The following is a 26,447-nucleotide window of genomic DNA, read 5'->3' on the forward strand; positions in this document are numbered from 1 at the left end:
AGACTGGGCAAAGCCCGATATCTCACAACCCTAGACCTAACAAAAGGGTACTGGCAGGTTCCCCTCACAGAAAGGGCAAAAGAAAAGACAGCCTTCTCAACCCCAGACGGCCTCTTTCAGTATAAGGTGTTGCCTTTTGGCTTACATGGAGCTCCCGCCACATTCCAAAGAATGATGGATAAAATTTTAAAACCACATGCTCGGTATGCTGCCGCATACCTGGATGATGTGGTAATCCATAGTGAAGATTGGCAATCCCACCTTCCAAAGGTCCAAGCTGTGCTTGACGCAGTCCGGTCTGCTGGACTAACTGCTAACCCCGCTAAATGCACTATTGGTCTGGAGGAGGCCAAGTATCTGGGATATTCTATTGGCAGAGGTTTACTCAAACCCCAAACACTCAAAGTGGAGGCGATACAAAATTGGCCAAGGCCAGTTACAAAAAAACAAGTAAGGACCTTTTTGGGGTTAATTGGGTACTATAGAAGGTTTATTCCCAATTTTGCAACTAAGGCAACCCCACTAACTGACCTCACAAAAGCAAGAGGACCGCTAATGGTAAAGTGGTCCCCCGAAACCGAACAGGCCTTTAGAAGCCTGAAAGAAGCTCTCTGTGCCCAACCAGTGTTGGTCACACCTGACTTCTCCAAAGAGTTCGTAGTCCAAACCGACGCATCTGAGGTAGGGCTGGGGGCGGTACTCTCCCAGGAGTCTCAAGGTGAGGAGCACCCCATCCTTTATTTAAGTAGGAAACTAAATCCCCAGGAGAAAAATTACTCCATAGTAGAGAAAGAGTGTCTCGCAATAAAGTGGGCTGTAGAGACGCTCAAATACTACCTGTTGGGGAGAAAATTCCGGTTGGTCACAGATCATGCACCCCTTACCTGGATGTGTCAAAACAGGGAAAAGAATGCTAGAGTGACCAGGTGGTTCCTAAGCCTACAACCCTTTAAATTTTCTGTGGAACACAGGTCAGGGCACAAACATGGCAATGCTGACGGGTTGTCAAGGATGCACTCCCTAATATCCATGGTCGCTCATCCCTCGAGGTCTGAGCTGGGGGGGAGGATATGTGACAGAAACCAGGGGATGGTAATAAATTCCGTATATAGGGCTCCCAGGATACTAGACAGTTTCTATCCTGTTTGGCCTGGGAGTGCAGCCTTATAATACATACACTCCATCCCACAGTTTGGCAAGCGCTGGAACTGAGGGATGAGAGATCCAGACCAGAGTTTGTCTGCTGCCTGATTTCTGTCACCTGTCATGCTAATTAGGAATCAGGTATGAAAGACTGATTTCCTGTTTGCTCGGGTCTCCCCACAAGAGCCAGGAGGCTGGAAGGCTGCTGAACTACAGAGGGGAGAAGCCTCTTCCCCAAACAGGTTCAATCTTTCTGTTCATTTGTGTAAGACTGCAAAAGTACCGTGTTTTGATGTTGGAAGTGGAAAAGCCACTTCCAACCCTGAGTCAGGGATATCTAAGTTAAGTTATCGCTCAGGTGAGCAGCTTTTGTTTTGATCTGTTTTCTGTTGTATGCACTGTGGCAGTCTCAGTGCCTGGGACTGAATAAACCAGGCATAGCCTGTTTAAAGGAACAGTACGTGACGCCTCATCATTTAACCTACCCTAAAAGACCGTGTTCTAAACAGTCCCGGACAAACGACGGAGCCCCGGAGTAAGCCGTTTGTCACAATATATATATATATATATATATACAGAAGGTAGGAGCATGTCCCATAATAAGTAGATAAACATACGATACCGTTCCCACGGGAATCAGCAGACAGCACTCAGGTTTGTGAAAAATAAACATATATTCTACATATTCTAAATATTCATATATTTCTACAATATATGTTTATTTTTCACAAACCTGAGTGCTGGCTGCTGATTCCCGTGCCAACGGTATCGTATGTTTATGTACACACACACACACACGTATGTAGAAAAAAACACACACACACACACACACACACGTATGTAGAAAAACACACACACACGTATGTAGAAAAACACACACACACACACACACACACACACACACACACACACACACACACACACACACACACACACTGGTATGTAGAAACACACAGACCCACACATGAATATAACTAATATCCACACCCCCAAACATCAATACATCCAGCTGTGAGGCTGGGCAATCTCCGTCCCACAAGGAGCAGCCACTTTTTATTTCAACATTAGCCCCTTATTCCCTCTAGGGTGTAAGCTCTCAGGATCCGGGCCCTCATTACTTTCTGTGTCTGTTTGCGCTTGTCTGGCCTCACTTGTATGTCATTCTGGTTGTGTCATTGATGTCACTCTGTCCCCCATTGTACCACGCTGCAGAATATGTTGGCGCTCTACAAATAAACTATAATAATAATTTCCGTGGCACCTGGGGAGGTGAGAGCCAAACGGGGCAGCCACTTTGTGGTGGTCCCCTTTCCTACACACACATCCACGTGGGCCAGTGTGTATGTGACAGACCTTTTCCTGTAGCAGCTGTGCGTTCTCAATCTGCAGCTGGTCCCTTTCTTTCCTTATTCCATCCGCATCACCCATGTGATATGAAAACGCCACCTTCAGACGGACGTTCTCCTTGAACACCGACCTTTCTGCTTCATCCAGCTCCCTGCAGCAGGGTCACAGGGAATAATGTGCATCAGGAGACCCTATTAATCCCTCAACGTATCGCTACCCCCAGCACAATATATACATTGTCCAGCTGGCTGGGAGATGTGGGAGGTTGGGGTCTCCGTTCTAGATTAAACAAAGGGGTTTATTCATGAAGTGGTGGCAGCTCTGTCTGCATCATATCTTTTCCTTCCTCCTCATGAAAATCCCCCAAAGAGTGGCTTATACATGAGACACTTGGAGGTACATAGGGATACATGAGTGACAGGCAGGTGAATGGACCATTCTTACATGACAGCCTCGGTGTGAGCTCTTTCTGCCAACATCACTATCTTCTTCTCCGCCTCCCTCTCCAGACGTCGCTGAGGAGACATGATCGAAATTCCTCCTCATTTAGCTGAACACCCTAAGAAATGTCTATATAGGTGTATATACAGGTGTGTATATATATATCAGTGCATGTACAGGTGTGCCTATATATCAACGCTTATACAGGCGTGTATATATAAATATATCAGTGCATATACAGGCGTGTCTATATATCAGTGTATATACAGGCGTGTATATAGCAGTGCATATACAGGCGTGTATATATATCAGTGCATGTACAGGTGTGCCTATATATCAGTGCATATACAGGTGTGTATATATATCAGTGCATATACAGGTGTGTGTATATATCAGTGCATATACAGGTGTGTGTATATATCAGCGCATATACAGGTGTGTGTATATATATCAGTGCATATACAGGCGTGTCTATATATTAGCGCATATACATGTGCATATCTTATACTATATTAGTGAAAGCACTGTATGGCTGCCTGCCTGCCTGCCTGCCTGGATGTCCGGTGTCCCTAGGTGAAATCTGATTGGTCCCTTGGCCCGCCCCCGCACACCTCTCATTGGCCTGAGGTGGAGTGACGGGCCAAAGGACACACAGGGACACACACACACACAGGGACACACACAGGGACACACACACACACAGGGACACACACACACACAGGGGGACACACACACAGGGACACACACACACAGGGACACACACACACAGGGACACACACACACACAGGGACACACACACACACAGGGACACACACACAGGGACACACACACACACACAGGGACACACACACACACAGGGACACACACACACACACACACAGGGACAGGGACACACACACACACAGGGACACACACACACACACACACACCACACACACACACCACACACACACACACACACACAGGGACACACACACACAGGGACACACACACACAGGGACACACACACACACACACACACACACACATACAGTAGGGGGGGGGTGTACATTAGCAGCATGTATAACCCGGGGGGTGGGGCTCACATACCCACCGGTCCCGGAGCCTCCGCCTCTTCCTCCCCGAACATCAGCCTCCACACCCGCGCGCACCTCCTCCTCTCCCCGTGTCTCCCTGTGTCTCCTGCGCTTTCAGCCCCCCCCCCCCCCCCGGCGCCGCTACAGTCAGCGGGGGAGCGAGTGCCCGGGACACAGCGGGGGAGCGGCCACAACAAGCTGCCTCCCGCCTCAGATCCACGTGGGAGCTGCCGGACGGGTGACTGAGCGGCCTTCACCTCCCCTCACCCCCCTTCACCTCCCCCTCACCTCCCCTCACCCCCCTTCACCTCCCCTCCCCCCCCCGGCGCCGCTACAGTCAGCGGGGGAGCGAGCGCCCGGGACACAGCGGGGGAGCGGCCACAACAAGCTGCCTCCCGCCTCAGATCCACGTGCGAGCTGCCGGACGGCTGAGGGAGCGGCCGGACGCCTGAGGGAGCGGCCTTCACCCTCCCCTCACCTCCCCTCACCCACCCCTCACCTCCCCTCACCCACCCCTCACCTCCCTCCACCCCCCCTTCACCCCCCCCTCCACCTCCCCTTCACCTCTCCTCCACCCCCCCTTCACCTCCACCCCACACCCCCTTCACCTCCCCCCCTTCGCAACACCTGCCCCCCCTTCACACCACTTCCCCCCCTTCCCACCACCTCCCCACCACCTCCCCCCCTTCCCACCACCTTCCCCCCCTTCCCACCACCTCCCCCCCTCCTCCCCACCACTTCCCCCCTTCCCACCACCTCTCCCCCCTCCCCCCTCCTCCCCACCACCTCCCCCCCTCCCCCCTCCTCCCCACCACCTCCCCCCTCCCCCCTCCTCCCCACCACCTCCCCCCTCCCCCCCCTTCCCACCACCTCCCCCCCTTCCCCCCACCTCCCCCCCTTCCCCCCACCTCCCCCCCTTCCCCCCACCTCCCCCCCCTTCCCCCCACCTCCCCCCCCCCTTCCCCCCACCTCCCCCCCCTTCCCCCCTCCTCCCCACCACCTCCCCCCTTCCCACCACCTCCCCCCCCTTCCCACCACCTCCCCCCCCCACACACACACGTATACACACACACACACACGTATACACACACACACACGTATACACAAACACACACACGTATACACAAACACACACACGTAGACACACACACACATAGACACACACACACACGTAGACACACACGTACACACACGCACGTAGACACACACATGTACACGTACACACACACACATCTACACGTAGACACGTACACACACACACACATGTACACCTATACTCACACACATGTACACGTACCCACATACATGGAGACATACACTCACACACGTACACACACACGTATACATACACACAATGTATACACACACACGTATACACACACACACGTATACAAACACACACGTATACACACACACGTGTGCATACACACACACACATGTGTATACACACACATGTATACACACACATGTTTATACACACACACGTGTGTATACACACACGTGTATACACACACACGTGTATACACACACATGTGTATACACACACACAAACATGTTGTATACACACAATATATACATACACACAATGTATACGTACACACATGTATACACACACACACACGTATACACACACACACACACACATACAATGTATACACACAAACATGTATACACACACACTATCCCCAGCACCACCACATCAGCACACCGGTATCCCATGCCCCCCCAGCACACTGGCATTCTCGGCTCCCCGCCATTCCCAGCCCCCATCAACACCATCAGCACCCACACATCGCCACCTTTGCACCTCCCCCATCGGCACACCCACATCCGCACCCCCACATCAGCACAAAACCCTCCCAAATCAGCACACCGATACAATCACCATCAGTACAGCCACAGCAGCACTACCACCGCACATGGGCCGTGTGGACCACTCCCCACCCAAATGCCACACCCACACCACAAACATCCCGGGCAACGCCGGGGCTCTCAGCTAGTATATATATATATATATCAGCACATATACAGGTGTGCCTATATATCATATACATGTGTGTATATATATCAGCGCATATACAGGCATGTCTATATATCAGTGTATATACAGGCGTGTATATATATCAGTGCATATACAAATGTGCCTATATATTAGGGCATATACAGGCGTGTATATATATCAGTGCATATACAGGTGTGTGTCTATATATCAGTGCATATACAGGCTTGTCTATATATCAGCGCATATACAGGCGTGTCTATATATCAGCGCATATACAGGTGTGTATATATCAGCGCATATACAGGTATGCCTATATATCATATACAGGTGTGTATATATATCAGCGCATATACAGGCGTGTCTATATATCAGTGCATATACAGGTGTGTATATATATCAGTGCATATACAGGTGTGTATATATATCAGTGCATATACAGGTGTGTGTATATATATCAGCGCATATACAGGCGTGTCTACATATCAGCGAAGATACAGGCGTGTCTACATACCAGCGAATATACAGGCGTCTATATACCAGCGAATATACAGGCGTGTCTATATATCAGCCCATATATAGTCATGTTAGAGACCTGCCAGAGGGGGCCCACACAGCAGAGGGGCCTGACAGAGGGTCTCCGCGGAGCTGCCTGCCAGAGGGGGCCCACACAGCAGAGGGGCCTGCCAGAGGGTGTCCGCGGTGCTGCCTGCCAGAGGGGGCCCACACAGCAGAGGGGCCTGTCACAGGGTGTCCGCGGAGCTGCCTGCCAGAGGGGGCCCACACAGCAGAGGGGCCTGTCAGAGGGCGTCCGCGGAGCTGCCTGCCAGAGGGGGCCCACACAGCAGAGGGGCCTGTCAGAGGGTGTCCGCGGAGCTGCCTGCCAGAGGGGGCCCACACAGCAGAGGGGCCTGTCAGAGGGTGTCCGCGGAGCTGCCTGCCAGAGGGGGCCCACACAGCAGAGGGGCCTGTCAGAGGGTGTCCACGGAGCTGCCTGCCAGAGGGGGCCCACACAGCAGAGGGGCCTGTCAGAGGGTGTCCGCGGAGCTACCTGCCCTGCTGCTACACGGAACCCCCTGTTTTTTGCTGCTCTAGGCAACCGCCTTGTTAGCCCCGTGTACAAGCTTCAAGATGCGCAGCTACTAATATCCTAGCACATCACTATGACGGAGTCTGACCCACTGCACAGCTACTAATATCCTAGCACATCACTATGACGGAGTCTGACCCACTGCAACAAACACAGACAAAACCCGGGTATTCCGCCACACAAGCTGTACCTTCTCCTCGAAGAAGCGGTGCTCCATGTTGCTCAGGGCCTCCTTATGTTCCTGGTTGGCTCTGCGCAGATTTTCCTTAATCTGCAGGAACAATCAGGGGAGGCGCAGGAACTAGTTTAGAGGGTGGGTCCAGTATTAGGGTTATAGTAGAAAGGTGATAGTGGTCTAAGAGGGGAGAGCAGGTACAGAGAGAAAGTCTGTATTAGGGTATGCTGGTATAAAGCAAGGGTGCGAAAACTAGGGGGTACGAAAGTTTCGGGGGATAGTGCGGTACTTACAGAGGCCCCACGCTCTTCCCCACAACATTTAAATTAAATGCAGGGGGAGTGCAAGAAGCCTCTGTATATCCCTTACCTGCTCTCCGGCGGCTTCTGGCGACGACGCGGGTGACATGACGTTGCGTTGCCAACACGACATCACATGACGTGACGTCAGAAAACGCCAGAAAGGGGGGAAGGTGCAAGCAAGGGGGGAGGGGGGGAGAGCAGGCAGGGGGGCACGCACAAAAAAAGTTTGTACACCCCTGGTATAAAGTGTGCTACAGCATGTATGACAATGGTATACAGGTAAAGTGCTGCATGTATGACAATGGTATACAGGTAAAGTGCTGCATGTATGACAATGGTATACAGGTAAAGTGCTGCATGTATGACAATGGTATACAGGTAAAGTGCTGCATGTATGACAATGGTATACAGGTAAAGTGCTGCATGTATGACAATGGTATACAGGTAAAGTGCTGCATGTATGACAATGGTATACAGGTAAAGTGCTGCATGTATGACAATGGTATACAGGTAAAGTGCTGCATGTATGACAATGGTATACAGGTAAAGTGCTGCATGTATGACAATGGTATACAGGTAAAGTGCTGCATGTATGACAATGGTATACAGGTAAAGTGCTGCATGTCACGGGAGCTCAGACACTTACCTCATCTAACTCTTTCTCCAGCTGAACTTTCCGCTTGCGGAATACTTTGATCATTTTCAACTCTGACTGAATAACCTGCATTTCATTGGCTTTCTGTGAACATTTCTCCTCCAGGTCAGTGACCTGCTGACCGTAACTTAGCATCTGTCAAAAAGAACAAATCTCAGGTAACCTTTATTCCAGACCCATCAATATTGTCACATGTTTCATTGTACATTACAGATACAACCCCCACTTAAGAGCACATTCACATGTCTCATACAGGGCCACAAAACTGCCATCATCACTCAGCATACAAGGCTTCCACTGCCGCCAAGGATTCTGGGAAATGACATGCAAACGAGCACTCGCAGAGTGTCACTTTTTGCGTTGTATCCACTTTAACATGGATCCCTATAAGCTTAAGCCTGTTTAACAATAATAAAATGCAGAACTTTGCAACAGCTTGAGGTTTTTACACGCCGTGTCAATTAACAGTAAGGATATTCACAAATAATACGTTTACAATCCAAACATTGTGCATGTAGAGCCTGTATTTATATTAAAGCTTGCTGAGTACGAAAGTTAAGGCTGAATTCAATGCTAAGATCTGGAAATCATTACAAAAGATTGCATTTCTTCTTCTATAATACTGCATGTGTGGGGCTATACAGAGATGAAATGTCACAAAACACAATGAAAATGAAGAAATCCCACTATTATCACCAAGCACATTTTCTGCCTTTTTTTCATTTCAATAGCATAGGGGTGGCCACCAACAGGCCAGGAATCTGTGATATCCCTGCTTCAGCACGGTGATGCTTAATACCAGAGCTGTTGGTGGCCCGTGAGGACTGGAGTTGGCCACCCCTGCAACAGCACAAAACAAACATTTCACAGTCATGCAGTAGCTATGAAAAGGTTACATTGTATATGCAGTACGGCAACCAAGGGGTTAACCAGCAAACTTCCTTGCGCTAGAAAATATGGGGGGTTTCACTTTTTGGTCAGTGTGCTTTTAAAGGTAACACGTAATAATATATTGAAAGAAACACTTTGTCTTCTAACAATTTTGTAACCAACTGTTTATTACTGTGTATGCTTCATGACACTGCAGATATCTGAACGTGTTATTGTGGGTGATGCAATCTGCCTGTTTCGTAACTTCAAAGAAAGTTGCAAAAGATCAGGGGAGGACAGCTGTGCCTTTGTCATTGCAGGCCAACGTGAATTCAAATGCTATTAGCATATTATTAGTTGTGTGCAACCCTTAGCAGTGTCACTTGTAAGTCTATAAGCCCTGGGATGGTCGGTCTTCACAACTGTATTGTATTGTATGTCTTTATTTATATAGCGCCATTAATGTACACAGCGCTTCACAGTAGGACTACACGAGGTTAAAAAATAAATAACAGATAATATAAATAACAGGTCATGGGAATAAGTGCTTCAGCCATAAAAGTAACATTAAGGAAGAGGAGTCCCTGCTCCGAAGAGCTTACAATCTAATTGGTAGGTAGGGAGAACGTACAGAGACAGCAGGAGGGCTTTCTGGTAAGTGCGTCTGCAGGGGCCAAGCTTTATGTATCGTGTACAGTATTAGCCACGGTGCTACTCACATGCTTCTTTAAGCAAGTGTGTCTTAAGGTGGGTCTTAAAGGTGGATAGAGAGGGTGCTAGTTGGATATTGAGGGGAAGGGCATTCCAGAGGTGTGGGGCAGTCAGTGAAAAAGGTTTAAGGCGGGAGAGGGCTTTAGATACAAAGGGGGTAGAGAGAAGACATCCTTGAGCAGATCATTAACTTCCCCCCCCAAAGTTCCAAAGAAGTCTATTACAATGCGTATGTATATGACCGGTAGATTACCCTATATACCCTATATATTCTGCCGCTGGTAAAATTAATCTGGTAATTACTGGGAGACAGTTATTGAGTACTAGCTGAAGGTACCCGGCGTTGCTCAGGAATTCTAAGAAACCAACCTCATCCCTCCCCTCCTCCTCTCACCCCGTTACCCCCTTCTCTCTCCCCCTCTCATCTTAGCCAAAGGAGATATGGAAGTATGTCAATTTGAGTTTCAAGTATGCCACATGGATTCCATCTTTCTCTTGGCAGAGATCTGAAGAGCTGGCTTCCTTCTTTGGAGAATATGAATACAACCTAAGTGATTATACAGACACAACAATACACTCACCCATTTCTCCCTCTCCTCCTGGGCTGATTTCTTCTGCTTTATTAGTTGTTGCTGTAACTTCTCTATCTTTATAGAAATTAAACAGAGATTAGAAAATAGGTGGAAACTTCACCAGCATGCAGCTTAAAACGAAAACTAAGGCAGTTATTAAGTCAAATGTTGCCCTAAAATTGATACCAGGAATACAATTTGAACTTGTCTATCAGTGTCAATGTATTTTGCATCCATGTTACCTTCACTGTGCTTGTCATATGTGTAAAGGGATAACAGGGAACAGGAAGAGTTAGGGCGCAGTGGTAGGATGCGTATGATGATGCGATGTACCAAACTTTGTTTTGGGGGTTGTCACTTTCCCCCCCCCCTTTTATCTGTGCCAAAAGACTTCACTAGACTGGGTGTCAAGTGCCCAGGTGTCAAGCAGAAGGTATATGTGCCTTCAAACAGTTGGAATATGATATACGGAAAGCAAAGATTAGGCCAGCTTTTTTTTTTTTCCTCCCGAGAGGGTACACCCTCTCGCTCATCGGATCCCAGTCCACTTCAGTGGATAGGGAGCTTGCCCTAGGTCTCCAGGGACATTGATGCCTTCCTCCGTTAGGATTCAGGACATCTGTCTCTTCCTCCATCTGGCCCGAGGCCCGCAAGGGAGTTCACAGCATATCCCCTCTTTCGAGGGTTGTGCGGGTGCACCCCAGCCCCGAAGGGCTGGTTGTTCGAATGCCATCCCCCCTTAGCCCGAAGGCTCAGGGGTTCTGTGGTCCGGGGCCTGGACACCACCTCTCAACGAGCTAGAGGGCCAAATGCTTGCCACAGACCTTTCCTACTGGAGCCCCATGTAGGATAGTACTGCATTTGGTCATAGCTGTGCAGGTCGAGAGGAGCACTCATCTCGCCTTGATCTTAGCCAAAAGGCCGAGAAAAGATTAGGCCAGCTGCCCTAAACTTGGTTAACCTAAATTAACTCTTAATGCCTATCCACTAAAGCAAATAACCTCTCTGCCACAAACCCAAATTCAAACAACTGATGGAGAGACACCTAAAAAAAAAAAAGAATCACACCTGAGAGATATGCTAAAAGGAGTCATTAAAATAGACTTTGCGTGTCCTATTAGCATATCCGATTCTCCCAGGCATCCCGGGGGTGCTCGCTCTCCCCGATGCTAATGAGTTAAACGATGGCGGTTGTTTCCGCATATAATTAGCTTAGTGGATACCCATTAAACTCAGTGAAAATAATGTACTTTACCTATTTAGGTAACCTGACATTATTTGTCCTAATTTAACGGAGTTTAGTGCATCTGGCCCTAAATGAGAGTGTGGAGGACCTGAGAGACAAAGTATTACAATGCTATAATACCAGCTCATCTTTCTCCATGTCCTGCTTCTTCAAGAATCCAATGACATCCACCATGTCCTTCTCCAAGTGGTCCTGATGCTTTGTCAGCTCCTCGTTGTTCAGAGCCAGGCTGCGAGCGGCTTCTCGGTATTCCGCGCGGGAGAATTCCGTGGCCTGCAGCCGAGCCTCCCAAAGGGCTGCATTCGCTTTAGCTCGCTCTACCTCCGACTCCTTGTCCAGCCTGGATTCCCCTTTCCCAACCTTCTTCTTTCTAAATACAGAAAGAAAAAAAACAACAATAGTTTATATGTTTTTATTTTATTTTAAAGAGTAGTGGAGAAGTAGAAGTAGTTAGCAAGTAGACTAGTTAGTTAGATAAGACACAATGGAAGTTTGGTGTCGGGTCAGAACAGGGGTGGGCAACTCCAGTCTTCATGGGCCACCAATCAGTGATTGAGCCACCTGTGCTGAAGCAGGGATATCCTGAAAACCTGAGCAGTTGGTGGCCCTTGAGGACTGGAGTTGCGCACCCCTGGGTTAGAAGATGGTGCGCAGATTGGGACAGTTATGATGATGATTTGGTGCCGTTTTCCTGTGGGAGCAGGTTACTGTATTGCCCAGTTGGATTAGATGTAGTTTTGTGGACACGTTTAGTGTGGGACTAGTTTACGCTGCTTGGTTGTGAAGGTTTGGGTTGGGATATAGCTGGTTAGCCTAACCAGGCTAGGCATGGGTAGTGAGGAGGGTGTGTGATGGAGGTAGGGGAAGAGATACAGGTACAGCAGGGTGCGGTCTAGCACAGAAAGGGATACATTATAAGTAGAGCAGCCATACCTTTTCCCCTTCTTCCCTTTTCCAGGTTTGCTCTTGTTTTTAGGCATTTCGGGTTTGTGGCGGTTTTACTCTCAGTGCTGAACGCCTGTGTCCCTATATCTGTGATGTGTCTCTCTTCCTTTCTCTGTGTCCTCGGTCTCTATTTATCTCTCACTCCCTCTCTCTCTGTATCTCCCCCTCTCTCACACTCCCTGTATCTCTCTCTCATGCACACTCCCTGTATCTCCCCCCCTCTCTCTCACTCCCTGTATCTCTCTCCCCCTCTCTCACTCCCTGTATCTCTTTCTCCCTCCCTCTCTCTCTCTCTCCCTCTCTCTCTCTCTCCCTCTCTCTCTCTCACACACACACACTCTCTCTCTTTCCCTGACTCTCACTCACTCCCAGTATATCTCTATTTCTCACGCTCTCTATTCCACTCCCTGTATCTCTCTCTCCCTCTCACACACACACACTCTCTGCATCTATCCCTCTCTCTCCCTCCCTCTCTATCTCCCCTCCCTCCCTATCTATCTCCCTCTCTCTCCCTATTCCCCTCTCCCCGTTATACACCTGCCAGTCGTCTGTTTGTTTACATATGGCACTCGGGGTTGCTATAGGTACCAAGTTATGTGACGTAGACGCATTTTAAAACGTCATCACGCTAAGCCTATATAATGCCCGCTCAGGGATGGCAGCGACAGTGTGAGACAGCTCCGGGGAGGAGGAGGGCAGCGGGAGTGAGACCTGCGGGGCGCGGGCCGGGGGAAGCTGCAGGTGAGAGGCAGGGATAACACCCCCTACTGCACCCCAAACCTATATTACCCCCGCCACTGCACCCCAAACCCATCACCCCACTGCACTCCAAACCTATTACCCCCCACTGCACCCTAAACCTACAACCCCCTCCACTGCACCCCAAACCTATTACCCCCCTCCACTGCACCCCAAACCTATTACCCCCCACTGCACCCTAAACCTACAACCCCCTCCACTGCACCCCAAACCTATTACCCCCCTCCACTGCACCCCAAACCTATTACCCCCCCTCCACTGCACCCCAAACCTATATTACCCCCGCCACTGCACCCCAAACCCATCACCCCCACTGCACCCCAAACCTATATTACCCCCTCTACTGCACCCCAAACCTATATTACCCCCGCCACTGCACCCCAAACCCATCACCCCCACTGCACCCCAAACCCATCACCCCCACTGCACCCCAAACCTATTACCCCCCCACTGCACCCTAAACCTATCACCCCCCTCCACTGCACCCCAAACCTATTCCCCCACTGCACCCCAAACCTATTCCCCCACTGCACCCCAAACCTATTCCCCCACTGCACCCCAAACCTATTCCCCCACTGTACTGCACCCCAAACCTATTACCCCCCCTCCACTGCACCCCAAACCTATATTGCCCCTTTAAATTAAAGTGAGGGGTGCTGCAGAGGTGTGTGTGTGTGTGTGTGTGTGTGTGTGTGTGTGTGTGTGTGTGTGTGTGTGTGTGTGTGTGTGTGTGTGTGTGTGTGTGTGTGTGTGTGTGTGTGTGTGTGTGTGTGTGTGTGTGTGTGTGTGTGTGTGTGTGTGTGTGTGTGTGTGTAGAGCAGCATTTGTGATGTTGTTGTGGCTTTAAGATGTATTTAATGTCAACCGTAATTTTTGGGTTGATTCTAATCTGTGACTCCTATCAATCTGTGCTGAGGTCTGAGTGTGTTTTTGTGTTAGATTTGGCTAGATATTGGAGCAGTCCGTATATTCATATTTATTCTGTGAATAAATGATAAAACGTGGAGGAAAAAATGTCGGAACGCTGGTCCTTTTTTATTTTTACTTGAATACTTTTTCTCTTCAGCCCCTCCATTCCATGGCAACACATGACATGCGTGCTGTGCTCCTCCCATCCGAAGGTAGGACACAGACTTTGAGGTCCTCACAGATAGTATAGGCCAGTGTTTTTTCAACAGGTTTCCCCGGGTGTCCCTAAAGGTTTCCGTGCAATTTTCAGGTAATTTCAAAATTGTACCAAATTCAGAAGAATTTACAATGCATCTGATCTCAGACGCGCTATTAGAGAGGGTTGGGGTTTCCTTACAATGCATCTGATCTCAGACGCGCTATTAGAGAGGGTTGGGGTTCCTTACAATGCATCTGATCTCAGACAAGCTATTAGAGAGGGTTGGGGTTCCTTACAATGCATCTGATCTCAGACGCGCTATTAGAGAGGGTTGGGGTTCCTTACAATGCATCTGATCTCAGACAAGCTATTAGAGAGGGTTGGGGTTCCTTACAATGCATCTGTTCTCAGACGCGCTATTAGAGAGGGTTGGGGTTCCTTACAATGCATCTGATCTCAGACGCGCTATTAGAGAGGGTTGGGGTTCCTTACAATGCATCTGATCTCAGACGCGCTATTAGAGAGGGTTGGGGTTCCTTACAATGCATCTGATCTCAGACGCGCTATTAGAGAGGGTTGGGGTTCCTTACAATGCATCTGATCTCAGACGCGCTATTAGAGAGGGTTGGGGTTCCTTACAATGCATCGGATCTCAGACGTGCTATTAGAGAGGGTTGGGGTTCCTTACAATGCATCGGATCTCAGACGCGCTATTAGAGAGGGTTGGGGTTCCTTACAATGCATCTGATCTCAGACGCGCTATTAGAGAGGGTTGGGGTTCTGCACGATTTCACAATATAATTATAGGATTCCTTAACAAAAAGCTTAAACACTGGTATAGAGGAACCTCTCATCTTGGGTTAATGAATACGGATAGATGGGGGTGGGTGATACCTTTTTTTTTTTGGAGGTAATTTTTGCAAAAAATTGTTGGTGTCCAAACACTTGTGCACAATAAAATAGAGGTGGGTGTTAACGCAACCTACTAGGCTTACAACATGCATTGGTACATTAAAGGAAGGTATACAATTAAATGCTAATATAGTACAGTGGCAAGAAAATTATCAAATCTGGAGTTCACCCCAGGGAACAAACTGCCTAAGGCTGCGGGTATTAATTAACAGGACAATACGCAGAGTGACAAATGTAGTAACGAACTTTGTTGGCTGGAGTAATTCCAGTCTCAAAGTACTTCAGGTAAAGTTTACCTCCTAGACCCTGTGTGCTGGCTGCACTCCCCTGTGTGCTGGCTGCACTCCCCTGTGTGCTGGCTGCACTCCCCTGTGTGCTGGCTGCACTCCCCTGTGTGCTGGCTGCACTCCCCTGTGTGCTGGCTGCACTCCCCAGCAGGGACAGGCACTGTGGTCATTGCTGCTGAACGGGTTGGGTGAGCAGTTAACCGTTACTTTGTTATTTGGCAATCCGTTATCTTTTAAAGCAGCAATACTACTGTAATACTTCCCTCCCTCCCCCTCCCTTTTCTGTTCCTATTTGTACACGGAAAGCCTGTGACAATGTATGTATTCTACATTCTTACCGAAGCTGGTGATCATTTGGTGCTTCTGTTATAATTCTGTATAAATCCTGACTGTGTGTGCCTAACATAATGGCCGCTTTTCAGTTCCAATCAATTCTTCAGTCAATATAACTTGGCAGCTACAATGTATCCCGGAATTTGCTACGGTAACATTGCCTGTTGTCGCGGTTTCTAGCTGGAACTGCTTGGAACATTGGCAACAAATGATCACAAACAGGAACGTGTTGCAAAGATCTTGAACAGTCACTGTTATCTAAGTCTACAGAACTGATTTATTTAAAAATAAATAAAACATAATATTTCATGTTTTTGCTGCTTTTAAACGTGTCCGTTTTGGTATGGCTATAACTGCAGCCAGTCATTGCACAGGGGGTATTTATAATAGAAATATACATGTACAACATAGCATTTTTCCCCTTCTGATTTTGGAAGCACTTGTCTGTAGGTAAACTAGATAATGCTGTAATATGTATTGCTTATCATTTCTGTAGGAAGTAGATTGTTTACCTGTACCCCCAATAGCTTAGATCAGTGGTGCGCAAACTGGGGTGCGTGAGGTTTTTTTTTTTTGGGGGGGGGGGGGGACGTGGCGGTTACACAGGCCCTGCGCTCTTCCCCGGCATTTAAAAGCCGGGGGACCGCACGAGGCCTCTGTAACTCACCTTGATATAGCTGGCTTTGGTCAATGTGTCGCCATGGCAACGTAGCCTCAAATGACGCCGCAGGGTTGTGTGATGTCACATGACCCCTGCGGCCTCATGTTACGCCGGCACAAAGGTAAGGGGGGCGCAAGTACTGGGGGGGGGAGCACCAAAAGTTTGCGCATCCCTGGCCTAGATAGAAGGTGCCTAGTTTAGGTCTAAGCATCATTGATCGCTGCGCAGTGACACAATGGTGTCACCGGGGCACTGATTCTATACTGTGAAAATAGGCAGTATGGCAGCTAGATAGAAACGGCTGATTACCAAAGTCCGAGACTTGCTAATGCGGCAGACAGAGCTCGCTCTACAAACTACAACTGCCAATAGCTCTAAAAAACCTGAAGCCCTACAATAAGGGAAGGCATAGAGATAGGAGTAGGTATTCCCTATGAAGAATGTTACACGCAACCTCGTTTTCATTGGGTATAAACTATTACAGGATCTACTACTACCTCCGTGCAAGAGAGGAGGTATAAAGAGTGGTGGTTCAGGCACCTAAAAGAGGAGCGCAGAGGAGCACAAACTGCTCCGGTCAGAGGGACAAGGAGCCAACGGGTCAGAACCAATGACATCGGGAAATACCCGATGTATGTTTCGCTGTTGAAAAAACAACTTCTTCCAGGGTGGGTGGGATGCGTCTCAGACGGACCCTTTCTAGTGTTCAGTTGCCATGGTCACCAGAGACACAGAAATTAAGTATTTGGCTAAACCACTGACTTCAAGTAACAAAGTAACGATTAACTGCTCACTGAACCCGTTCACCTGCAATTGCCACGGTGCCTGTCCCTGCTGGGGAGTACAGCCAACACACTGGGTCTAGGAGGTAAACTTTACCTCAAGTACTTTGAGCCTGGAATTATTCCAGCCAACAGCGGTGGTTACTAAACATTTTGGGGTGAACTCCAGATTTTGTTTTCTTGTCACTGTATTATATAAAGTGTTCGGTACTCAGATGTAATAAAGGTTATGTTTTCCTTTATTAATCTAGCTCAAATCAAACATTTGGAGTACACCACAAATAGAGAGAAATCCAGAGTATCTCTTCGGCTTATTTCAGCCACTGTTTGAGGTTTTATAAGCCCATCCTATGCCTCTGTCACATCAGTTGTGCTTCTCAAAGAATTGTCATCGACCCTTGGGCGACCAGAAGAAAAAGTGGCTCTAAATGCCTTGGATAGGATTTTCTAAGGGTCGAAGAAGAAACCCAGAGCCTTTCCGATTTGCAAGGTATTAAAGGATTTGATATCCAACACATGGAAATATCCAAACTGAAAGAGCGGCACGATGAATACGTTTAATAGAATGTACCCATTTAAGACCGCAGACAAGGAGGATTGGGACAATCCATCTAGCATAGACACCGCAGTATCCAGACTTGCTAGGACGACCATCCCCCTTGACGATGCAGCTTCCTTCAGAGGTCCTATGGACGAGAGGATAGACGGTCTGCATAAAAGATTGTATTCAACATTCGGAGCTTCCCTCAAGCCCATGGTGGAGTTGGCCTCCCTGGTAAGAACAATGAAGACCTGGTTCTCTGGCATTCAGGACGCAATAGAAGCCAGAACATCATGGCAGAAGATTAATTGGATTGTCTCTGATGCTTCTTTTGATGCAATTAAGTTGCTTGCTAGATCCTCTACAATATCAGCAGACCTCTGTAGCTCAAACCCTGGTGCCAGTCATAGGGGGGGGGGGGGGAGAAGGAAAATCCTGTTTTACTATGTCATCCAGAGGTCAGACAGTCCTTTTGGGGTTACAGATCTTTTACGGCACCAAGACCAACTACCAGACATGAAGGCAGCACCACTAGGCCCACCGCCAGAGGTAGAACCACGGTATGGAGCAGGTTAATCCGTTTCCAGAAATGCCTCTATGGCAGACGCCAATGGATTAACTTCTCCATCCAGCGGAGGTAGGACAAGACTTGTAAGACCGCTATAAAAGGGGGTGTTACCCACCCCAGGGCAGTTGTTCTGGTCCTACCATAGCTGAGGGAAGGACGTCTGCAGTTTCTTTCCAGACAATATTCTGCTGTTTTTGAATGAATCAAGTTCCTGGCACCCACCATTGTGTGCTAACGCCCGGCCTGCACCCTGAACAAGGTAATGCGTACAGCGCAGCATTACACCGGCCTCAGTGTAAACGCCCTGGGAGACGGGCAGGGAGGGTTACAATAATTTGACCAACACCATATTTTTGTTTTCAGGGAGTTACTGCTTTTGGGATATTCCCTCATATCTCCTGCTAACATGCAGGGACGGAAGAGAGAACTTAAATCTCACTCTTTCCCCTTGGTCTCTGTGGCAGGGCACGCCAAGTCCCCACCTCCATTTTTATTTAAAAGTGGATTTCGCGGTACTTTAAAAAGTAATGTCCTTTGGAATCGTATGTAGCTTGGTTAGCCATACAACTGACCTGAGAGGCATAGGCGAGGTTTATAAGACCTCAAACAGGTCAGGCGCCTGTCCTACCTTCGGATGGGAGAAGCATATCCCTCATGTGTTGCACTACAATGCAGCGGCCGGAGAAAATCACTATTGCTGGGTAATATTTCCGTGTTTTTTTTTTTTTTTTTTTTTAATTGACATCTGGTAGTATGTTACAGATCATCTTATACTTTTCAAACCTGCCAATTATATATGGAGTTGGGCATCGGCTTTTATGGGTTAATGCAGAGTGGCCAACTACAGTCCTCAATGGCCGCCAACATGTCAGGTTTTCAAAATATCCCTGCTTCAGCACAGGTGGCTCAATCAGAGGCTCCGACCGAGCCTCTGAGCCACCTGTGCTGAAACTGGGTTGACCTTAAAATCTGACCTGTTGGTAACCCTTAAAGACTGGAATTGGCAACCCCTGGGTTAATGTAATGGCAATATTAATACAGAAGTGACGTATATCTTTTGTTTCAAATCCCTATAAATCCATCATTTTTTTTTTTCCCCCCTTTCTGTGGCACACAAAGTGGGCAGTTATGGCAGTCACTATACAGTATGCATTGTCAGTCACTCTATGCATTGTATCACCTTGTGTAAATACGAAGGATTAAAAGAATTTAAAATACACCAGAAGGTCAGCATTCAGAGTATAAGTAACATATTAACACTGAATGTGCGATTAAACATTGAAATACACAAATCTTAGACTGGCTAGATTCACGATGAAGTGGCATAATTACACTTCCAACCATATGGACCTTACCCTCAGGATGGGATCCAGTGAGGGGGATAGCTCGGGCTGTCTGCGATGCTCTGCAGGGGGATAGCTCGGGCTGCCTGCGATGCTCTGCAGGGGGATAGCTCGGGCTGCCTGCGATGCTCTGCAGGGGGATAGCTCGGACTGCCTGCGATGCTCTGCAGGGGGATAGCTCGGACTGCCTGCGATGCTCTGCAGGGGGATAGCTCGGACTGCCTGCGATGCTCTGCAGGGGGATAGCTCGGGCTGCCTGCGATGCTCTGCAGGGGGATAGCTCGGGCTGCCTGCGATGCTCTGCAGGGGGATAGCTCGGACTGCCTGCGATGCTCTGCAGGGGGATAGCTCGGACTGCCTGCGATGCTCTGCAGGGGGATAGCTCGGACTGCCTGCGATGCTCTGCAGAGGGATAGCTCGGACTGCCTGCGATGCTCTGCAGGGGGATAGCTCGGACTGCCTGCGATGCTCTGCAGGGGGATAGCTCGGGCTGCCTGCGATGCTCTGCAGGGGGATAGCTCGGGCTGCCTGCGATGCTCTGCAGGGGGATAGCTCGGGCTGCCTGCGATGCTCTGCAGGGGGATAGCTCGGGCTGCCTGCGATGCTCTGCAGGGGGATAGCTCGGGCTGCCTGCGATGCTCTGCAGGGGGATAGCTCGGGCTGTCTGCGATGCTCTGCAGGGGGATAGCTCGGCCCGTGTCTGCGATGCTCTGCAGGGGGATAGCTCGGCCCGTGTCTGCAATGCTCTGCAGGGGGATAGCTCGGGCTGCCTGCAATGCTCTGCAGGGGGAATAGCTCGGGCTGCCTGCGATGCTCTGCAGGGGGATAGCTCGGGCCGTGTCTGCGATGCTCTGCAGGGGGATAGCTCGGGCTGCCTGCGATGCTCTGCATGGGGGATAGCTCGGGCTGCCTGCGATGCTCTGCAGAGGGATAGCTCGGGCTGCCTGCGATGCTCTGCAGGGGGATAGCTCGGACTGCCTGCGATGCTCTGCAGGGGGATAGCTCGGACTGCCTGCGATGCTCTGCAGGGGGATAGCTCGGACTGCCTGCGATGCTCTGCAGGGGGATAGCTCGGGCTGCCTGCGATGCTCTGCAGGGGGATAGCTCGGGCTGCCTGCGATGCTCTGCAGGGGGATAGCTCGGGCTGCCTGCGATGCTCTGCAGGGGGATAGCTCGGGCTGCCTGCGATGCTCTGCAGGGGGATAGCTCGGGCTGCCTGCGATGCTCTGCAGGGGGATAGCTCGGGCTGCCTGCGATGCTCTGCAGGGGGATAGCTCGGGCTGCCTGCGATGCTCTGCAGGGGGATAGCTCGGGCTGTCTGCGATGCTCTGCAGGGGGATAGCTCGGGCTGTCTGCGATGCTCTGCAGGGGGATAGCTCGGTCCGTGTCTGCGATGCTCTGCAGGGGGATAGCTCGGCCCGTGTCTGCGATGCTCTGCAGGGGGAATAGCTCGGGCTGCCTGCGATGCTCTGCAGGGGGATAGCTCGGGCCGTGTCTGCGATGCTCTGCAGGGGGATAGCTCGGACTGCCTGCGATGCTCTGCAGGGGGATAGCTCGGGCCGTGTCTGCGATGCTCTGCAGGGGGATAGCTCGGGCTGCCTGCGATGCTCTGCATGGGGGATAGCTCGGGCTGCCTGCGATGCTCTGCAGAGGGATAGCTCGGGCTGCCTGCGATGCTCTGCAGAGGGATAGCTCGGGCTGCCTGCGATGCTCTGCAGAGGGATAGCTCGGGCTGCCTGCGATGCTCTGCAGAGGGATAGCTCGGGCTGCCTGCGATGCTCTGCAGGGGGATAGCTCGGGCTGCCTGCGATGCTCTGCAGAGGGATAGCTCGGGCTGCCTGCAATGCTCTGCAGGGGGATAGCTCGGGCTGACTGCAATGCTCTGCAGGGGGATAGCTCGGGCTGACTGCAATGCTCTGCAGGGGGATAGCTCGGGCTGACTGCAATGCTCTGCAGGGGGATAGCTCGGGCTGACTGCAATGCTCTGCAGGGGGATAGCTTGGCCCGTGCCTGAGATGCTCTGCAGGGTGATAGCTCGGGCTGTCTGCGATGCTCTGCAGGGTGATAGCTCGGGCTGTCTGCGATGCTCTGCAGGGGGATAGCTCGGCCCGTGTCTGCGATGCTCTGCAGGGGGATAGCTCGGCCCGTGTCTGCGATGCTCTGCAGGGGGATAGCTCGGCCCGTGTCTGCGATGCTCTGCAGGGGGATAGCTCGGCCCGTGTCTGCGATGCTCTGCAGGGGGATAGCTCGGCCCGTGTCTGCGATGCTCTGCAGGGGGATAGCTCGGCCCGTGTCTGCGATCCTCTGCAGGGGAATAGCTCGGCCCGTGTCTGCGATGCTCTGTAGGGGGATAGCTCGGCCCGTGTCTGCGATGCTCTGCAGGGGGATAGCTCGGGCTGTGTGCGATGCTCTGCGGGGGGATAGCTCGGCCCGTGTCTGCGATGCTCTGCGGGGGGGATAGCTCGGCCCGTGTCTGCGATGCTCTGCAGGGGCATAGCTCGGGCTGTCTGCGATGCTCTGCAGGGGGATAGCTCGAACCGTGTCTGTGATGCTCTGCGGGGGGATAGCTTGGGCTGTGTCTGCGATGCTCTGCAGGTGATAGCTCGGGCTGCCTGCGATGCTCTGCAGGTGATGGCTCGGGCTGCCTGCGATGCTCTGCAGGGGGATAGCTCGGGCTGCCTGCGATGCTCTGCAGGGGGATAGCTCGGGCTGCCTGCGATGCTCTGCAGGGGGATAGCTCGGGCTGCCTGCGATGCTCTGCAGGGGGATAGCTCGGGCTGCCTGCGATGCTCTGCAGGGGGATAGCTCGGGCTGCCTGCGATGCTCTGCAGGGGGATAGCTCGGGCTGCCTGCGATGCTCTGCAGGGGGATAGCTCGGGCTGCCTGCGATGCTCTGCAGGGGGATAGCTCGGGCTGCCTGCGATGCTCTGCAGGGGGATAGCTCGGGCTGCCTGCGATGCTCTGCAGGGGGATAGCTCGGGCTGCCTGCGATGCTCTGCAGGGGGATAGCTCGGGCTGTCTGCGATGCTCTGCAGGGTGATAGCTCGGCCCGTGTCTGCGATGCTCTGCAGGGTGATAGCTCGGCCCGTGTCTGCAATGCTCTGCAGGGGGATAGCTCGGGCTGCCTGCAATGCTCTGCAGGGGGAATAGCTCGGGCTGCCTGCGATGCTCTGCAGGGGGATAGCTCGGGCTGCCTGCGATGCTCTGCATGGGGGATAGCTCGGGCTGCCTGCGATGCTCTGCAGAGGGATAGCTCGGGCTGCCTGCGATGCTCTGCAGAGGGATAGCTCGGGCTGCCTGCGATGCTCTGCAGAGGGATAGCTCGGGCTGCCTGCGATGCTCTGCAGAGGGATAGCTCGGGCTGCCTGCGATGCTCTGCAGAGGGATAGCTCGGGCTGCCTGCGATGCTCTGCAGAGGGATAGCTCGGGCTGCCTGCGATGCTCTGCAGAGGGATAGCTCGGGCTGCCTGCGATGCTCTGCAGAGGGATAGCTCGGGCTGCCTGCGATGCTCTGCAGAGGGATAGCTCGGGCTGCCTGCGATGCTCTGCAGAGGGATAGCTCGGGCTGCCTGCGATGCTCTGCAGAGGGATAGCTCGGGCTGCCTGCGATGCTCTGCAGAGGGATAGCTCGGGCTGCCTGCGATGCTCTGCAGAGGGATAGCTCGGGCTGCCTGCGATGCTCTGCAGAGGGATAGCTCGGGCTGCCTGCGATGCTCTGCAGAGGGATAGCTCGGGCTGCCTGCGATGCTCTGCAGAGGGATAGCTCGGGCTGCCTGCGATGCTCTGCAGGGGGATAGCTCGGGCTGACTGCGATGCTCTGCAGGGGGATAGCTAGGGCTGACTGCAATGCTCTGCAGGGGGATAGCTCGGGCTGACTGCAATGCTCTGCAGGGGGATAGCTTGGCCCGTGCCTGCGATGCTCTGCAGGGTGATAGCTCGGGCTGTCTGCGATGCTCTGCAGGGTGATAGCTCGGGCTGTCTGCGATGCTCTGTAGGGGGATAGCTCGGCCCGTGTCTGCGATGCTCTGCAGGGGGATAGCTCGGCCCGTGTCTGCGATGCTCTGCAGGGGGATAGCTCGGCCCGTGTCTGCGATGCTCTGCAGGGGGATAGCTCGGCCCGTGTCTGCGATGCTCTGCAGGGGAATAGCTCGGCCCGTGTCTGCAATGCTCTGTAGGGGGATAGCTCGGCCCGTGTCTGCGATGCTCTGCAGGGGGATAGCTCGGCCCGTGTCTGCGATGCTCTGCAGGGGGATAGCTCGGGCTGCCTGCGATGCTCTGCAGGTGATAGCTCGGGCTGTGTGCGATGCTCTGCGGGGGGATAGCTCGGCCCGTGTCTGCGATGCTCTGCGGGGGGATAGCTCGGCCCGTGTCTGCGATGCTCTGCAGGGGCATAGCTCGGGCTGCCTGCGATGCTCTGCAGGGGGATAGCTCGGCCCGTGTCTGTGATGCTCTGCAGGGGGATAGCTCGGGCTGTCTGCGATGCTCTGCAGGGGGATAGCTCGGCCCGTGTCTGCGATGCTCTGTAGGGGGATAGCTCGGCCCGTGTCTGCGATGCTCTGCAGGGGGATAGCTCGGCCCGTGTCTGCGATGCTCTGCAGGGGGATAGCTCGGCCCGTGTCTGCGATGCTCTGCAGGGGAATAGCTCGGCCCGTGTCTGCGATGCTCTGCAGGGGGATAGCTCGGCCCGTGTCTGCAATGCTCTGCAGGGGGATAGCTCGGCCCGTGTCTGCGATGCTCTGCAGGGGGATAGCTCGGGCTGCCTGCGATGCTCTGCAGGTGATAGCTCGGGCTGTGTGCGATGCTCTGCGGGGGGATAGCTCGGCCCGTGTCTGCGATGCTCTGCGGGGGGGATAGCTCGGCCCGTGTCTGCGATGCTCTGCAGGGGCATAGCTCGGGCTGCCTGCGATGCTCTGCAGGGGGATAGCTCGGCCCGTGTCTGTGATGCTCTGCGGGGGGATAGCTTGGGCTGTGTCTGCGATGCTCTGCAGGTGATAGCTCGGGCTGTGTCTGCGATGCTCTGCAGGTGATAGCTCGGGCTGCCTGCGATGCTCTGCAGGTGATAGCTCGGGCTGCCTGCGATGCTCTGCGGGGGGATAGCTCGGGCTGCCTGCGATGCTCTGCAGGTGATAGCTCGGGCTGCCTGCGATGCTCTGCAGGGGGATAGCTCGGCCCATGTCTGCGATGCTCTGCAGGTGATAGCTCGGGCTGTGTCTGCGTTGCTCTGCAGGGGGATAGCTCGGGCCGTGTCTGCGATGCTCTGCAGGGTGATAGCTCGGGCTGTTTGCTTTGCAGGGACTGCGACTTCCTGACAAGATGGGGGGCTTGATCTCTGCGCAGTTATTGGTCTGGATAATACTGAGCGTTTCCCTGATTGGCTGCTGCTCGTCTAACATGGATCCCAGAGATGATTTGAAGTCCGTGTTACCGTCTGCAATGGGTGCACAGAATGCCACGGTTACCGCGGTGTATGGCATCATGTTTGATGCAGGAAGCACAGGAACTCGGATTCACATCTACAGCTTCAAACGCTGCGCCACAGGTGAGGGGGGGGTATTGCCACAGGTGAGGGGGGGGCATTGCCACAGGTGAGGGGGGGGCATTGCCACAGGTGAGGGGGGGGCATTGCCACAGGTGAGGGGGGGGCATTGCCACAGGTGAGGGGGGGGCATTGCCACAGGTGAGGGGGGGGGGGGGCATTGCCACAGGTGAGGGGGGGGGCATTGCCACAGGTGAGGGGGGGCATTGCCACAGGTGAGGGGGGGGGGGTATTGCCACAGGTGAGGGGGGGGCATTGCCACAGATGAGGGGGGGGCATTGCCACAGGTGAGGGTGCTGGGTCGGGGTAGAGCTTAATGTTGATTTCCCCCACCCCACCCCTTCCTTCATTCACTGTTCTCTCTCTTCCCCCCCATCTCCTGTCTCCTTTCCTCAGGGCTCCATTTAGAGCTGGATGGAGAAGTATTTGAGTCGGTGAAGCCTGGACTTTCTGCATTTGCTGATCAGCCAAAGATGGTGAGAGAAAGATGCAGGCCCCGTCTCTGGGGTGGAGTGAGGGGTTTGGTGCAGGCGTTGGGGGTGAGGGGCTTGTGCAGGCGTTGGGGGGGGGGGGGGGGTGAGGGGATTAATGCAGGCCCCAGACGTTGGAGGGGGGGGGGGTGAGGGGATTAATGCAGGCCTCAGGCGTTGGGGGTGAGGGGCTTGTGCAGGCCCCGTCTCTGGGGTGGAGTGAGGGGCTTGGTGCTGGCTCCAGGGGGTGAGGGGCTTGATGCAGGCCCCAGGGGGTGAGGGGCTTGATGCAGGCCCCAGGGGGTGAGGGGCTTGATGCAGGCCCCAGGGGGTGAGGGGCTTGATGCAGGCCCCAGGGGGTGAGGGGCTTGATGCAGGCCCCAGGGGGTGAGGGGCTTGATGCAGGCCCCAGGGGGTGAGGGGCTTGATGCAGGCCCCAGGGGGTGAGGGGCTTGATGCAGGCCCCAGGGGGTGAGGGGCTTGATGCAGGCCCCAGGGGGTGAGGGGCTTGATGCAGGCCCCAGGGGGTGAGGGGCTTGATGCAGGCCCCAGGGGGTGAGGGGCTTGATGCAGGC

General features: G+C 52.4%; 2 protein-coding genes across 2 annotated transcripts in view; one reads left to right on the top strand and one right to left on the bottom strand.

The window, feature by feature from the left end:
- BBOF1 (basal body orientation factor 1) overlaps positions 1-13,065 on the bottom strand; it is a 30,387-nt gene extending 17,322 nt beyond the window's left edge. The window contains exons 1-7 of the mRNA XM_075614733.1: positions 12,561-13,065; positions 11,748-11,997; positions 10,391-10,456; positions 8,220-8,363; positions 7,287-7,367; positions 2,935-3,005; positions 2,497-2,641 (exon numbers count right to left, since the gene is read on the bottom strand). Coding sequence (XP_075470848.1) covers positions 2,497-2,641; positions 2,935-3,005; positions 7,287-7,367; positions 8,220-8,363; positions 10,391-10,456; positions 11,748-11,997; positions 12,561-12,607 — 804 coding nt within the window. The 5' untranslated portion in view covers positions 12,608-13,065. The remainder of the gene's footprint in view (positions 1-2,496; positions 2,642-2,934; positions 3,006-7,286; positions 7,368-8,219; positions 8,364-10,390; positions 10,457-11,747; positions 11,998-12,560) is intronic.
- A 146-nt stretch (positions 13,066-13,211) lies between these two features.
- Positions 13,212-26,179, top strand: ENTPD5 (ectonucleoside triphosphate diphosphohydrolase 5 (inactive)). Its single transcript, XM_075615405.1, has 6 exons — positions 13,212-13,313; positions 14,398-14,452; positions 17,666-18,189; positions 25,159-25,405; positions 25,799-25,941; positions 26,117-26,179. Exons 3-6 carry the CDS (start codon positions 17,962-17,964, stop codon positions 26,177-26,179), a joined length of 681 nt encoding a protein of 226 aa, XP_075471520.1. The 5' UTR covers positions 13,212-13,313; positions 14,398-14,452; positions 17,666-17,961.
- The last annotated feature ends 268 nt before the right edge of the window (positions 26,180-26,447 follow it).

Source organism: Ascaphus truei, chromosome 9 (assembly GCF_040206685.1).
Source record: "Ascaphus truei isolate aAscTru1 chromosome 9, aAscTru1.hap1, whole genome shotgun sequence".
Lineage (NCBI taxonomy): Eukaryota > Metazoa > Chordata > Amphibia > Anura > Ascaphidae > Ascaphus > Ascaphus truei.

What these genes read in the sequence shown, in the direction of transcription:
- ENTPD5 (XM_075615405.1), top strand. Translation starts at nt 17,962, where the DNA reads ATGAATACGTTTAATAGAATGTACCCATTTAAGACCGCAGACAAGGAG. An exon ending in TGGTGGAGTTGGCCTCCCTG is followed by an intron (nt 18,190 to 25,158) that starts GTAAGAACAATG and finishes TTTGCTTTGCAG; the next exon opens with GGACTGCGACTTCCTGACAA. An exon ending in GTTTGGTGCAGGCGTTGGGG is followed by an intron (nt 25,942 to 26,116) that starts GTGAGGGGCTTG and finishes TGCTGGCTCCAG; the next exon opens with GGGGTGAGGGGCTTGATGCA.